Below are 13,185 nucleotides of genomic sequence, written 5' to 3' on the forward strand. Positions count from 1 at the left end.
CTTATCACGAGAAAGGCTGGGTGGGAGAACACAGCAGGGTGGGTTATTCAATACGCGGTTGCTCTCATTGTGTAGGTGTTTCCCAGGCAATCGCTTTGGGGCTCAGCTCTGAGGTTTGCTTCTGGTTCCTGGTCCAGTCCTGAAGAGGTCTCTCATGTTCTCTCCTGTCCTGTTATAATGTCCTTGTCATCAGATGTCCCCAGGAGGGAAGTCCAGGAGCAGAGACGAGCTGTCTTCCATAGTCACTCAGGTAATGCCACCCCCTTGGCCACTTGTGAGCCACATCAGAGCCTCCTGCTGGCCAGTGCTTTTATTTGGCAGTGCTCATTAGGCTGAGATTCACACATACAGAAGAGCCATGAATGGGAGATGGCTATGCTTACAAGACACCTAGAGTTGGAAATGAGGAATAAGGAGATCCACCGATGGTTGTAAAAGGGCAAGAAAAACAGTGTCCTGTGTTGAGAAATGCTTGGCAAAGATTTGCCTATCCACTAGGGATGTAGTGCATTAGGTGGACTTCTTACTTAGCATTCAGGAAACCACGGGTTTGAGTCCTAGCATCACAGACTGAGTTTGGTGGCACCTGCATTTGGAGGATTAGAAATCCAAGGCCATCCTCATCTAGATACTGAATTTGAGGCCATCCTGGGCTCCATGAGACCCTGAGTGTTTTTGTTTTGTTTGTTTTTTGCCTTTTGTCTTTTCCTTTTTTAAAAGATGTCTTGAAGGATGCCTGGAGACCTTCAAGACATAGTCTACAGCAGGCTATCATGGAAGACTAATAAGCAAATATATCTGTATAGAGAAGTCACCAAAGAAAACTTTTGAGATAGGGTGAGTCAGTGTGTGGGAAACCAATGTGATATTTGGGAGAGAGAGCCATGGTCAGTGACTGCCAGTGTGGACTGAGAGGACTCCAAGATCACTGGAAGATGATGGAGACCCTCAATCTCAGGGCTGGGGAGATGGCTGTCAGTAAAGTGCCTGCCTGTGAATTCTACTACCGAAGTTCCCACCATGGAACCCACATTAAAAAAATAAAAAAGAAGAAGCAGACATGGTGGCACATGCCTTTAATTCCAGCACTAGGGAGGCAGGCCTCTAAGTTTGAGGTCAGCCTGGTCTACAGAGTGGGTTCCAGGACAACCAGGCTACGTAGAGAAATCCGGTCTCGAAACAAAACCAACCAACCAACATATATATATATATATATATATATATATATATATATATATATATATGAGAGAGACAGAGAGACAGACAGAGACAGAGAGACAGAGAGAGACCGACAGAGACAGATAGCTGGGTGTGGGACCCTGGGTTCACTGGCCAGTCAGTCAGGCTTGCAGGGTAGTGAAAGACCCAGGACTAAAACAGGAAGTTGAGTGCCAGGGAAATGAGAACTTCGGTTGTCCTCAGGCCTCTACATGTATTTTTATTAAAATCTTTGGCTTTAAGTATTGATTTTAGGTGTATGAATGTTTTGCCTATAGGTCTCTGAGTATTTTGTGTGCATGTCTGGTGCCCAAGGAAGTTCAGAAGAATACAGTGGTTCCATGGAACTGGAGTTACCGGTGTCTGTGAGCCACTACATGGGTTCTGGTAATCAAACCTGGATCCTTTGCAAGAGGAACGAAGTGTCTTTACCTACTTCTCCAGCCCTCTCTTTTAATTTTATATGTTTCTGTGTGTCTCTGATAATGCACACATGCATGAGGGTACCCAGAGGTCAGAGAATGTCAAATTCCCCTAGAGCTAGAGTTATGGTGGTTGTGAACCTTTTGACATAGGTGCTGGGAACTGAACTAGGGTCTCCTGCGAAGCTACAAATGCTTTTACTTACTAAGCTATCATTCACTCAAGCCCCTGGCTTGATTTTAATCTGTGTGCACTTGTACTCTCCTCACACCCGTGTGTGTGTGTGTGTGTGTGTGTGTGTGTGTGTGCGTGCGCGCGCGCGCGCGCGTGTGTAGGCTTGCACACTGTCAGTGTAGATGTGCAGGTCAGAGGGACAACCTTGCATGCTGGGCCTTACCTTGAGAAGCAGTCTCTGGATTTCTTTTCCACTTCATTAATGGTCCAGGATGGCTGGACCATTAACTTCTGGAGATTCTGGTTTTAGACCCCAACTCCCTAGTTATGCTACTACTGTGTCTGGCTTTTACGTGAGTTCTGGGGATTTGAACCAACCAAGCTATATTCCCTTCTTCTGAGGCTAAAGTTGCCCAATCCCTGCCCAGGGCTGCTGTCAATTTGCTGACCCAAGGTTCTCCCTGTCTACCCACCAGGGGGCTTTCCTAGGCTCAGGGTTGTAGCCATGGCTAGTCTCTTCTGGCCCTTCACCCAAGGCTGGTAGCTATGTATCCTGGGCTCCCCTTGCCTGCCTGACATTTCTCTTTTGCTGACTTTGGGGCTCTGCCCTCTTTCCCACCCTTCACTCCCCTAGATATTTGATCTCAAAGTCAACCTGATGGGTTCTAGGATCATCAGAAAACAAGGAAAACAAGCGTGTGGGCGTGTCAGTGAAGGATTATTGGGTAAACTGAGCTGGGAAGACCTACCTTAGCCACGGGCAGCTCCATTGTACCAGTTGGGGTCCTGGACTGAAAGGAAGACAGCGAGCTGACCATCAACAGACTTCCTCTGCTTCCTGACTGTGGAAGCCATGTGGCCAAGTATCTGACGCTCCTGCTGCCATACATTCCCCACCAGGACAGACTGACTGTACCCTTGAACTTTGACCCTAAGCAAACCCTTCCTCCCTTAAGTTGCTTTTGTCTATTTGACTATCGCATGAGGAAGTAGCCAAACAGCCCCAACCCAAAATGGGTATCATCACCAAAACCACAGACTGTGCCCGGGTCTGTACAGAGATCTGGCATGCTAGGACTTCGGCTACATGTCTCATGAGCTGAGCCCACGAGTGTCTCAGTCTTGGCAAACTGTCAAGACCTGTCTGCCCCCACCCCAAGGTGCCAGAAAGCAAACAGTCGGTAAATGATTCTGAATTAAGCCCGTCTGGGTGAAGGTGGGGTAGTCAGTTTTGACACTGTTATGAAAAAATTACAGCCTATGTTTTGTTCAAATGCATCAAATTTACTGCCTGGATTCTCATTAACTACTGTCAGGAGAAAAGCAGATCGACAAGATAAATTATGAAAAAATTATTTTTAATGTACAAAAAAAGACTTATTTACAAGTTGAGCGTGTCATCTCAATTTATAGCATGTAGAAAAAGCTAAAAATGTTTGGCAATATAAATTTGGCTGGACGATTCATCCACAGTATATTCAGGCATGACGATGTCTACACAAAATAGATACAGATAGAGAAAGGGGAGCTGGGGTCTATGCCAGGCAGTGAGCCCACACCATGAGAACCAGAGACCCATGGGCATGGCCCAGAGCTGTCATTTAGAGTTGGTTCTGTCTCTGGATTGTAAACAGAGAAGTTTGCTGCCCCGGGACACAGGGGGTCCAGACTCTGTTAAGAAGTTCCTCACTGCAGCCAAGGCCACGGCCAGAAGGAAGCTCTGAGTGGTGAGGTTTGGTTTGGCAAAGTTTCTATTAACTCAGAGGGACAGGTCTGGGATGTGGACATATGTGTGGGAAGAGTCATGGTTCCACCCTGCAGTGCACTCTGGACTGATTCTTTTTGGAGTCAGTTTCCATATATCATTTCTTATCTGGGGCCAGGCCATACTGAACAAGCAAATTCAGTCCAGAGTTCCTCAAAGTCCAAGAATCAATCCCTTCACCCTCCTGCCCAACCACAAACATCATGCATGTCATCACAGGTCGGTGCCAGAGAGGTCAGGGGACCAGAAAGTACAGACGCTGCATGTGGTGGTTCAGTACTGACTGCTGGCCACCAGCACTGTGTGGAGGAGCCCTAGAATCTCCCACGGGAGAGTGGTCAGATAGTGCACTGGAGAAACAGAAGCGGGTAAACACACGGCCTCCTTTGCCTGGGGAAGGCCTCTTTCACCTTGAGGCCCTGTCCATTCCTAGTCCACAGAAACCCCAAGTATGTAGACACAAGTCCTCTTCCTGGGAGGGCTTCACTGTACACTTTAGAACACTGTAAACAGGCCAGGAGAGCCCCCCACCCCCATAGTAAAATATGTGTTTTACTAATTCTTCTCCACTCAGGAAATCTGCTGGTCCTACCCTGCCTAAGGAGTGGAGATGCTAGCAGTAACTGAGGAGACGCCATGATATCCCAGGGGTTGCACCTTCCTCCTCTGTGGGGAGCAACCTTGGCGAACTTCATGGATGCATCCAGGGGAAGCAGTGATCCCTTTTCCTCGCAGGTGGTAGAATGGCAAACCGATCTTCTCAGAAGAGAGAGTATCCAGCATGGTCTCAGATTCAAACCCAAAGTGGCTCCCCTCCCCTCTTTGGGCATGTACTTAGAAAGCCCTTGGCCAAAGTATTCTCTCATTAACTGAATAATAGAGGCGAAAAAGCCAGAACCTAGTAATCTCATAGACACCAAAGACTGGCAAGCTTCATGTAAACGAGTTTCTTTCCAAATATGACTTTTTGAGTGTCCCGAAAAATAGGCCGAAGAGCGGAGAGGATGCCCCTAAATCTTTTCTTAAAATATGTGCAAGTCTGAACCAGCCACTTCCCAACCCTCTCAGGCCTAATTAACACATTTGGACAAGGAGACTAGATTAGACCCTCGTACTCCAAGAAGTTAACGTTGCTCAGGTCTGCTGTGCCAGGAGCCTCTAGGTCATCATGTTTAAAAACTTGTTCTCTTCAGCCAAGCTGGTGAGCATGGAACTCATGTCCCCAACAGCCATGTTGCTGATGCCCACGGGGATGGAGGGCAGTGTCAGGGAATTCCGGGGTGTGGTGAGGCGTGAGGAATTCTGGGAGAGATTGTGGAGCAGGCTTGGGCTCAGTGCACCAGAGAACAAACTCGAGTGATCGCCATCGTCCATGATGGCATCAAAGTCAATCTGGGGGGGCTCCAGGAGCTGGGAGTCCACGGTGCTGGACACCTGGTTGACTCCTGGTGAAGGCAGAGGTTCAGGCTGGATATTGTCTGAGCAACCTTGTGGTTGTGGCGGCTGGGGCTGCATGGCTGGGCAGCCTCCGTTCTGTTCATACATGTGGATCTGGCCATAGTAGTAGAGCGTGTTCTGGTCCTGTGACCGCCCTGTGTCCTGAGATGGCTGAGGAGTTAGGGATACCACGGTCCCTGCTGTTCCCTTGGGCATAGCTTCTGCTGTCTCTTGGTTGGCTGATGTGACCACGGCTTGGCCAGCGGTCCTGGCATACAGCTGCTGCTGCTGTTGGCCAGAACGTACTCCTCGGTGACGACTAGCTGTGTTGGGCTCCAGGGGCGGCCGAGGTTGCATGAGACCAAAGCCCGTGTTCTGCTGGGACTCCATGAAGCTAGGCTGATGGGATGACGGAAGGCCAGAGACCTGTTGGTAGCCGTCCTGCTGGGGATAGCCCAGGACTGGGTGAGGTTGTGACACTGCAGCCAGGGATGAACTGGCAATCCCAAGTTCCCGTTGATGGCCACTTATGATGGTGGCATTGGGGACAACTTCCATTTGCTGAGGGAGTCCCAGGTGGCTAGGCTTGGCTGCCATATTGCTGCAGGAGGGGGCAAACTGGTTCAGAGATCCACTGACGACGTTTGGACTCAGCTGGTGGTGGGTTTGGCTGTAGTTGGCCTGAGGGCTCATGGCTGCAGTTACACCCAGGCACTGACTGCCTGTAGCTGGCAGTCGAGGCTGTTGCGTGTAGCTCCCTCTTGATGCAGAGGGGGCCCCTCGAAGCTGTAGGTGTGGTTGGGTGCTGTCTAGACCTCCAGAGCCGCTCTGCAGGGCTTGTGGGCTATAGCCTGGATAGTGGGCAAAGGCTGGCTTCTGCTGAACCAGGTTGCTCTGAGGAAAAGAGGGTGGCTTCACCTGGGTGGGCAGGGCATCCACGGTGCCAGAACTCACCTCGTTCCACTGCACAGGCATGTTGCTCTTGTTGAGGCTGGAGGAGGGGCTGTAGCTCAGCTGGCAGCCTCCCAGCCCAGGAGCAGAAGGGCTCATGTTGGAGTCGGCAGCCGCTAGCCTGCGGTGGCCTTGTAGCCCGGGACTGGGCAGTTTAGAGTTCTCGGGGAAGCCAGTACCTTCTGTGGGATACACCTGCCGTGTGCTGTCATCCAAGGCACCACCTGTGTGAGCCTTGATGTACTGTACCACATCATCTGGCAGCACGAGGTCATCCTCCACCAGCCCCAGGTCAGACTCTAGCCCGGCACCCTCTACCCCAGCAGCCACGGCTTCCATCACCACGTTCTCATTGATGCTAGGGGGTCGCGGAGAGTAGGCATGGCGGGTCAGGCTGCCATCTACGCTGGGGTGGCTCTGTAAATGCAGGCCACGCCGATCAGTGCAGGGGGGCAGCGGACCTGGATTCATGTTGTGGATGCTGTGGAAACGTTGCACTCGAGGCAGAACAAGGGGGTCAGGTCGCCGCACAGGGTCGCTGGCCCGCCGTGTGCTGCCGTTAGGCCCCTCATGGGGTAAGGCAGGAGCCGCACCTACATAGCCATGGCCGTGGTTATAGGTAGGCCCGTCGCTACCACGCCGTGGCCCCAGAGGTTGTGGGCAGGCGCCTGGCAGTGCACGCTCAGGAGCATCTAGTAATGCCAGGCGGGTACGAAGGCTGACGCGGTCGAGGCCCGGCAGTGGCGTGGGTGGTGGCCCGCCTGTGGCCGCTGCGTACTTGGCACGCAGGCTATACTGCTGTGCGGGTGTCAGGTTGAGCAGCCCGGGGCCACCACCGCTGCACTGACTGGCCTCACTGGAGCGCCGAGAGGCGTCTGTGGAGATGGGGTCGTAGGAGTCCGCTGAGCTGGCATTGTGCGGGCGTATGCCACCAAGAGGCGAGGCCTCGCTGGAACGGCGGCTGGAGAAGTATGGGGAGATGCCGGAGGAGCGGCGGCTCACGGTGTAGGCTGAGCTCATAGTGCTGGTGGAGCTGTCTCTCCGTTCCTGCAGCTGGCTCAGCATGGTCACTTCTGTCAGTTCTGGTAGCCGCTGGTTGGGCAGCAGTCCCGCTGGTCCACAGCCCCCAGTATTGTTGAAGTTTTCCAGAACAGAACCTAGGGAAGAACGGAGGGGTCACAGGAGGCCAAGGGCTGTGCTCCACAGGGCATAGACTCCCTAGGCTGTTTCCCAAAACCAAAAGATCACTTACATCTAGTCCAGTAGAGGCAGCAGAACTAGTAACCAGTTCCTCTACCCAACCCCCTGGACCAGACTGATCCTGGTGGCCTAGCGCAAGGCCAGGTACATAGCAGATACTGGACAGTAGAAGAGTTCTGGGTATAGGAGGGGAAGAAGGGAACCAGGTGGCATGGTACACACAATCCCAGCAGCCGGGAGGCAGAGGCAGGCAGATCTCTTGAGTTTGAGCCCAGCCTAGTCTACAGGGTGAATTCCAGGACAGCCAGGGCAGGACAGAGAAGCCACCCCAGTTTCTTTAGCTACATAACACGCATCTGCACAGAGGATGGGGTTACTGACAGCAGGGTTCAGGAGGGCCTTGGCTTGAAGACCCAAGGTCTTGAACTTCTGACCCTCCTGCCTCTACCTTTGGAGTGCTGGGGGTTACTGGTGTGCACCACCACGCGCTGTCGATCTGGTGCTGAGCACTGAACTCAGGGCCGTGTGCATGCGTGCAAGGCTAGCACTCTACCTGCTGAGCTATGCATCCGGCATTTGCTTTGTTCTGAGGCTGGGTCTCTCTATGTTGTACAGGCCGATCTTAGGGTAGGCAGAAGAGAAGCGAGCCCAAGACTGCAGAGGCTAGTCAAGGCCTCTCACAGCACTTTATGGCTGGGTAAAAGGTGGTCACACTCCCTATGAACAGTCATGACTTGAGCTCAGGCAGCTGTCTGCAGTCCAAGAGATCCCAGACTTGCAAAGTTCATAGCCTTCGGGCAGGAATCCTTCCAACAGTGGGGCAGGTGGTGTGCCAATGGACACCACCATGCGGGGCGGCCTGGTGTCTATGTGCCCAGCAGCACTCCAGAGGTGCTCTGGGAGATAAAAAGAGCCTGCTGAGCACAAGGCCACATCCTCTGAGAAGCCCCCCTGCTCGTTCCTCATGGAAGGCACCTCCTCAGGCCAGCAGTAACCCAGCTGTGCTCTGGTGCTCTAGGGCTTGCTCTGCATGTGAATCTGACCCTCCGTCCTTTGGGATGGCGAGCATTCTGCTCTCCTTTCCTTGAGCCTTTGCCACGATGCCCTAAATGCTGACTGGCCAAGTAAGGAAGGAGCCTATGTTCAGAGGCTGACAGTGGCACGCTGCATGGAGAACACCATGAGCTTTGGGGCTGCACAGACCTGAGCTAAGTCCACTTACTGCTGGGGTTTGGGTGGGGTACCTTCTCCTCTGAGCCGGCTTCCTTTCCACGCAGCACAAGGCAGAGTTGAAGCAGGCAAGTGAAGGGAAGGCTTAGCAGTTGGGCATCATTGTATCACACCGCTCACATCCCTTTGCCAGCAGAGCATCTCCGTATTTGCAGCTTAGTGAAGGGGCAAGCCTCTCCAAAATACCCCTTCAAAATACCCCTCTCCATACCTTCATACCCCTCTCCAAAATAAGGAACCTGGCAGGGACCTCTAGTTCCCTACCAACCCCTAGGAATCTTTAGAGGCCAGTCATACAACCTATAACCAAGGGACCAGGTCGATCCAGCTTGAACTTGCTTGAGGTGCAAGTGCAGTAACGTAAACTCTATCCTTTGAATGAACGTTTAGGGAAAACCCTCCATTTATCAGGTTATACTTGTATATGGTTGGGTGTGCATATAGTTAAAATTAGAGCGTGACCAAAGAACTAAGGTTTACATAACCTAAGCCTGTCAATCAAACCCAAAGACCATCCACACCCCTCCCCTAACAACTAGCTCCTCCTCTTTCTAGACTTCCTAGAGGAAGCCCAAGGCAATACCTGGGTACTCTTGGGCCTCCAACTAGTCATGCACTCATGGTTCGTTCGATTCTGAATAAAACTTTTCTGTCTTGCTACTTTCGTGGGCTTCTTCAGCTCTTTGATCAAATAAGACACCAAGAACTTGGAACCATCTTCTCTGCCCCATTGTGGGCAGCCAGACAGACTATGCATGGTGCCTGAAGGAAACAGCCCCAGGCTCTCTCCCACCAGGGCCTGTTAAACCTCACTCACCATTCACTGGAAGGGGAGGCAGCTTGGTGTTGCGGGTGTGTGGGGCTGGGCCAGCCCACGAGCAGGAATCCTTTAGAGACTTGAGCTTCTCTCTCTTCAGCTGCTCAAAGCGATGCATGGTGGTCATGTGTTTGCGCAGCTGCAGGCCACCAGTGGAAGGTACAGCCAGGGCTGATGTGTCAGCTCCTGGAGACGTGTCGTCCAGTGCTGTCAGGTCTCCCAGACTCCCGGGCCCTGTCCCCGGCATCTCCACGCCACTGTCATTGTTGGGGACACTGCCCAGGGGAGAGGGCTCGCTGCTGCAGGATGACTGGGCCCCGGGGCTGGACTGGCACAGCTGTAGGGACAAGGTAGAAGACACAGGCTCAGGGATCATGAGAAGTCGCCCGGTCCTGTGAACCATCCCACATTCAAACCGGGTCACGTGTTCTTAGGCAGGGACACGAGCAATCAGGGAACTACTTTAAAGGGACACTTGCAACCCATTCTTTGTGTGCTTGTATAAGATGACTAAGTCTAACTGTGGCCCTTTTCCTCAACTACGATACTGACCCAGACTGACTTCCATGTAACAGCATGTGCCAGGATTTGTTGTACTGTAGGCAGAAGGAGACTAAGTTGATCCAGAGAGAAGGTATTCAACGCAGCACTGCACAGTGAAATGGGGGATAACAGAACCCTGGGGACTGGTTGGCCAGCTGCCTTCTACTGCGCAGGTTAGGGACAGGTGCTCAAGAGGACAAAGAGTGAAGAGCAGGGAGCTCTGGGGTGTGGCCATTGCTTGCATGGCCACTTCAAACTGGCAGGCTATCAACTTGACTCAAGCAAGAATCACCTGGGAAGAGATTCTTAATAAGGAATCTGTGTGCATGTCTGTGGAGGGCTGTCTTAACTGTTGATTGAGTGTGGGAAGACCTAGGCAGTGTGCAGGTGGCACCAGGCTGTGTGTGTCCTGGACTGTCTAAGAGTGAAGCCAAGCACAGCAGCAGACCATGACACACACACATTCTCTTTGCTGGGGACTGTGGATGTGATGTGCCTAGCAGCTTGAGTTCCCCCCAAAAAAATGGTGGGCAGGAATGTAACTCAAATCCTCACCTCACACTTGCTCTGCCGTGCTTTTCCTCAGGGTCTTTGTCACGGCAACGGAAATGAAACTAGAACATGTGGTTCTCCACCCTCCCTCTGTGCTGGGGTGGGGCAGGCACATAAACAAGGAACACCACAGAACCCTACAACATCTAGTGCTGCCTGAGGTCTGGGCTGGGAAGCAAATTCTAGATGCAGTAGTTTGAGGCTCATCTCTGGGTTGGATGATTTCCCTGCACTGTATGCCGAACTTAGCGGAGCCGGTTCCAACAAGCATTGCGACAATTCTTTGCTCCATCTAGTCCAGACTCACCCCTGCTCTCCCTTGATCTACATACATCACCCCTACCTTCCCTTGCTCCCCATACCTGCCAGCCTTATTTTTACTGCTTACCTCTCTCTACCTATTCCCATGGTGCCACCCGATACCTGTCTCTCTGAAAGCCAGTTCAACCTCTGCCTGGCCATGAGCACTGAAACAACACAGGGCCCACCCTCTCTCCCTGGGTGCTCCCACCCCCACCCCATTCCTCTGCTCACCTCAGTAGCGTCTATCCTTAGGGGAGGTACAGTTGGGAAAAAGAGGTGGAGACAAAGAACAGGTGGTTAGAACAGAAGGAACACAGGCTAGAGCGGGGAGGACACAAACAGGGACAGAGGGCTGGGGATCCACAGAGGCACCCGGGTACTGGAGGAGAGGCAAATTCATCCTGTGCAGACTACCATTGAGGAAGGGCGTTTCCCAGCCCCGGCCTCAGTTGCCCAGCAGGAGCTGGGTCAGAGAAGGCAAAGGAAAGGAGAAAGGATTCATGAGGGGGTACAAGGTGATAAATGAGATGGGGCAGTGTTTTGTTCTGAGAAGGGGGTGCTCTAGCAGGACCCTCAAGAGGAGGCTGGGCTTCTAGGCCTCTGAAGAGCTGAGCACCAGCTTAGCACCCAGCTCTGTCTTACCCCGGAGCTCTCTGTCTTGATGGCTTTGATATGCAGGCAGTCCTCCGCAGTGTGACTGGTGCTACTGGCCTCCACACTCTCCTCGGGTCCCCGGCCACCTGGCTCAGCACCGGCCTCATTGTCCCCATTCTCCTTGAGCAGTGGAGCACGGAGGTGCACATCATTACGCTGTTTCTTGGTCACATGGGCATCTGGCCCGTGGACGGTCTTCACATGCTTGCGGAGTGAGCTGGGGTCTGTGTACCTCTTAGTGCAGCCTGGGATCTTACAGATGTAGGGTTTCTAGGAAGACAGCCAGGCCTGGGTTATGGACAGGGACCCAAGGACAAACTCCGAGTGGGTGCTATAGCTGTTCTGAAGTCACTGCACATTCCCTGGCAGCCCTGGCTGGCACAGGGGCAAGCGCTCTAACACATTCATAGTCTGTGGGTCAAGTTTGTAAGAGCCTGGCCTTCCCATCTGCCTTGTATACTAGCCTTGCATGCAGAGAGGATACAGTGTCAAAATAACTCCAGACAAAGGATCAGAAACCATGTGGGAAAGACCCACATGCTCCCCCAAGATAGGGATGTCAATCTCATTAGACTCCACTGAAAGCAGATAGACTAAGGAAACTTGTAGTCATCCAGCCACTGTGGGGCACACCTGAGCATCCAAACATCTTGTTTCTGTCCTAGGCTTGTACACACTCAAATCTACAGACAGAAACCACCACCTAATGTACCTAACCCTACACATGTCTTCACACACACATAACATACATACATACATGCATCTACACATATACACCACCCTCATTCATATCCACACAAACACAGATATACCTACAACCCCACACTTGGCCCCACATACACTCCATGTACGCACCCCACCATGCACACACAAACGCACAACACACATGTAAATACCTCCATACCTGTATACATGTTCCTATATCTACATGAACATAACATACTTATACACATGAACACAGACATATGCTTCTCTCTCTCTCTCTCTCTCTCTCACACACACACACACACACACACACACACACCAATCTTCTAATCCATTAATATATAAACATGTAACATACCTCACTCCCACATCTATAGTGCGCATATAAATACACACATGTCCCCACATTGCCTATCTACATAAGTGCACACATATATGTATATCCATACTTCTCCCCGAGAGGATGGCTTCAAGGGGTCCAGAGGCCTCTGGGCATGCCTCTCATTTCTAACATGCACTGAAGCAAGGTCTCTTTCTTTCTTCTAAGCTGTTAGAAATATTCTTTCTCCCAGGTCTGGAGAGATAGGTCTGTGGTTTAGATCACTTATTGTTCTTGCAGAGGTTCAATTCCAAGTACCTATGTGGTGGCTCACAGCCATCTGTAACTACAGTTCCAAGGGATCTGACCTTCCTCTTCTGGCTGGGCACATGCATGATGCAAAATATTCATATATATATATATATACACATGATAAATATATAAATGTACGTATAATATATATATATAAAAAGTTCTCTGGTCTGCTTGAACCACAGAAATTGTATAGCCGAGCAGGGACCAGGGAGTTGGGTTCCTTCTCTCAGGCCTGTCTGAGGGCTCCAATTGCTCTAGGCAGACAGTTGGTGGCCTAGTGGAGCCCAAGCAGCACTAGCCTCTGCAGTAGGAGCTGCCTGTCGCATATGCCAAATACTGATAACACTGGGGTATCTGTTCTATAGGGGCACACATACTTGTGAATAAAACAGTGGCCTAGGATGGTTTCACAGCTTCACAGAGTGCCTAGTAGGCCTGCCAGTAGGCCTGTGACATCATCTAAGAGACTGTGTCACCTCTGAGTGTTGGTTTCCTTATGTGCAGCGGAATCCATTCAGCAGCCAGAGAAGCAGATGGGGGAGGGGCACCTGGCAAGTGGTTTGTGCTAGCTAGCTTTAC

The 13,185-nt window shown here is 51.7% G+C and overlaps 1 protein-coding gene across 2 annotated transcripts in view; it reads right to left on the bottom strand.

The window, feature by feature from the left end:
• Positions 1-3,156: 3,156 nt before the first annotated feature.
• Positions 3,157-13,185, bottom strand: part of Gli2 (GLI family zinc finger 2) — a 216,741-nt gene continuing 206,712 nt past the window's right edge. For both annotated transcript variants that reach the window (NM_001107169.2, XM_039090669.2), the window contains 3 exons: positions 11,256-11,537; positions 9,216-9,552; positions 3,157-7,125 (listed from right to left, as the gene is read on the bottom strand). In NM_001107169.2, coding sequence (NP_001100639.2) covers positions 4,739-7,125; positions 9,216-9,552; positions 11,256-11,537 — 3,006 coding nt within the window. In that variant the 3' untranslated portion in view covers positions 3,157-4,738. The remainder of the gene's footprint in view (positions 7,126-9,215; positions 9,553-11,255; positions 11,538-13,185) is intronic.

The sequence above is a fragment of the Rattus norvegicus genome, chromosome 13 (assembly GCF_036323735.1).
Source record: "Rattus norvegicus strain BN/NHsdMcwi chromosome 13, GRCr8, whole genome shotgun sequence".
NCBI classification, from domain to species: domain Eukaryota; kingdom Metazoa; phylum Chordata; class Mammalia; order Rodentia; family Muridae; genus Rattus; species Rattus norvegicus.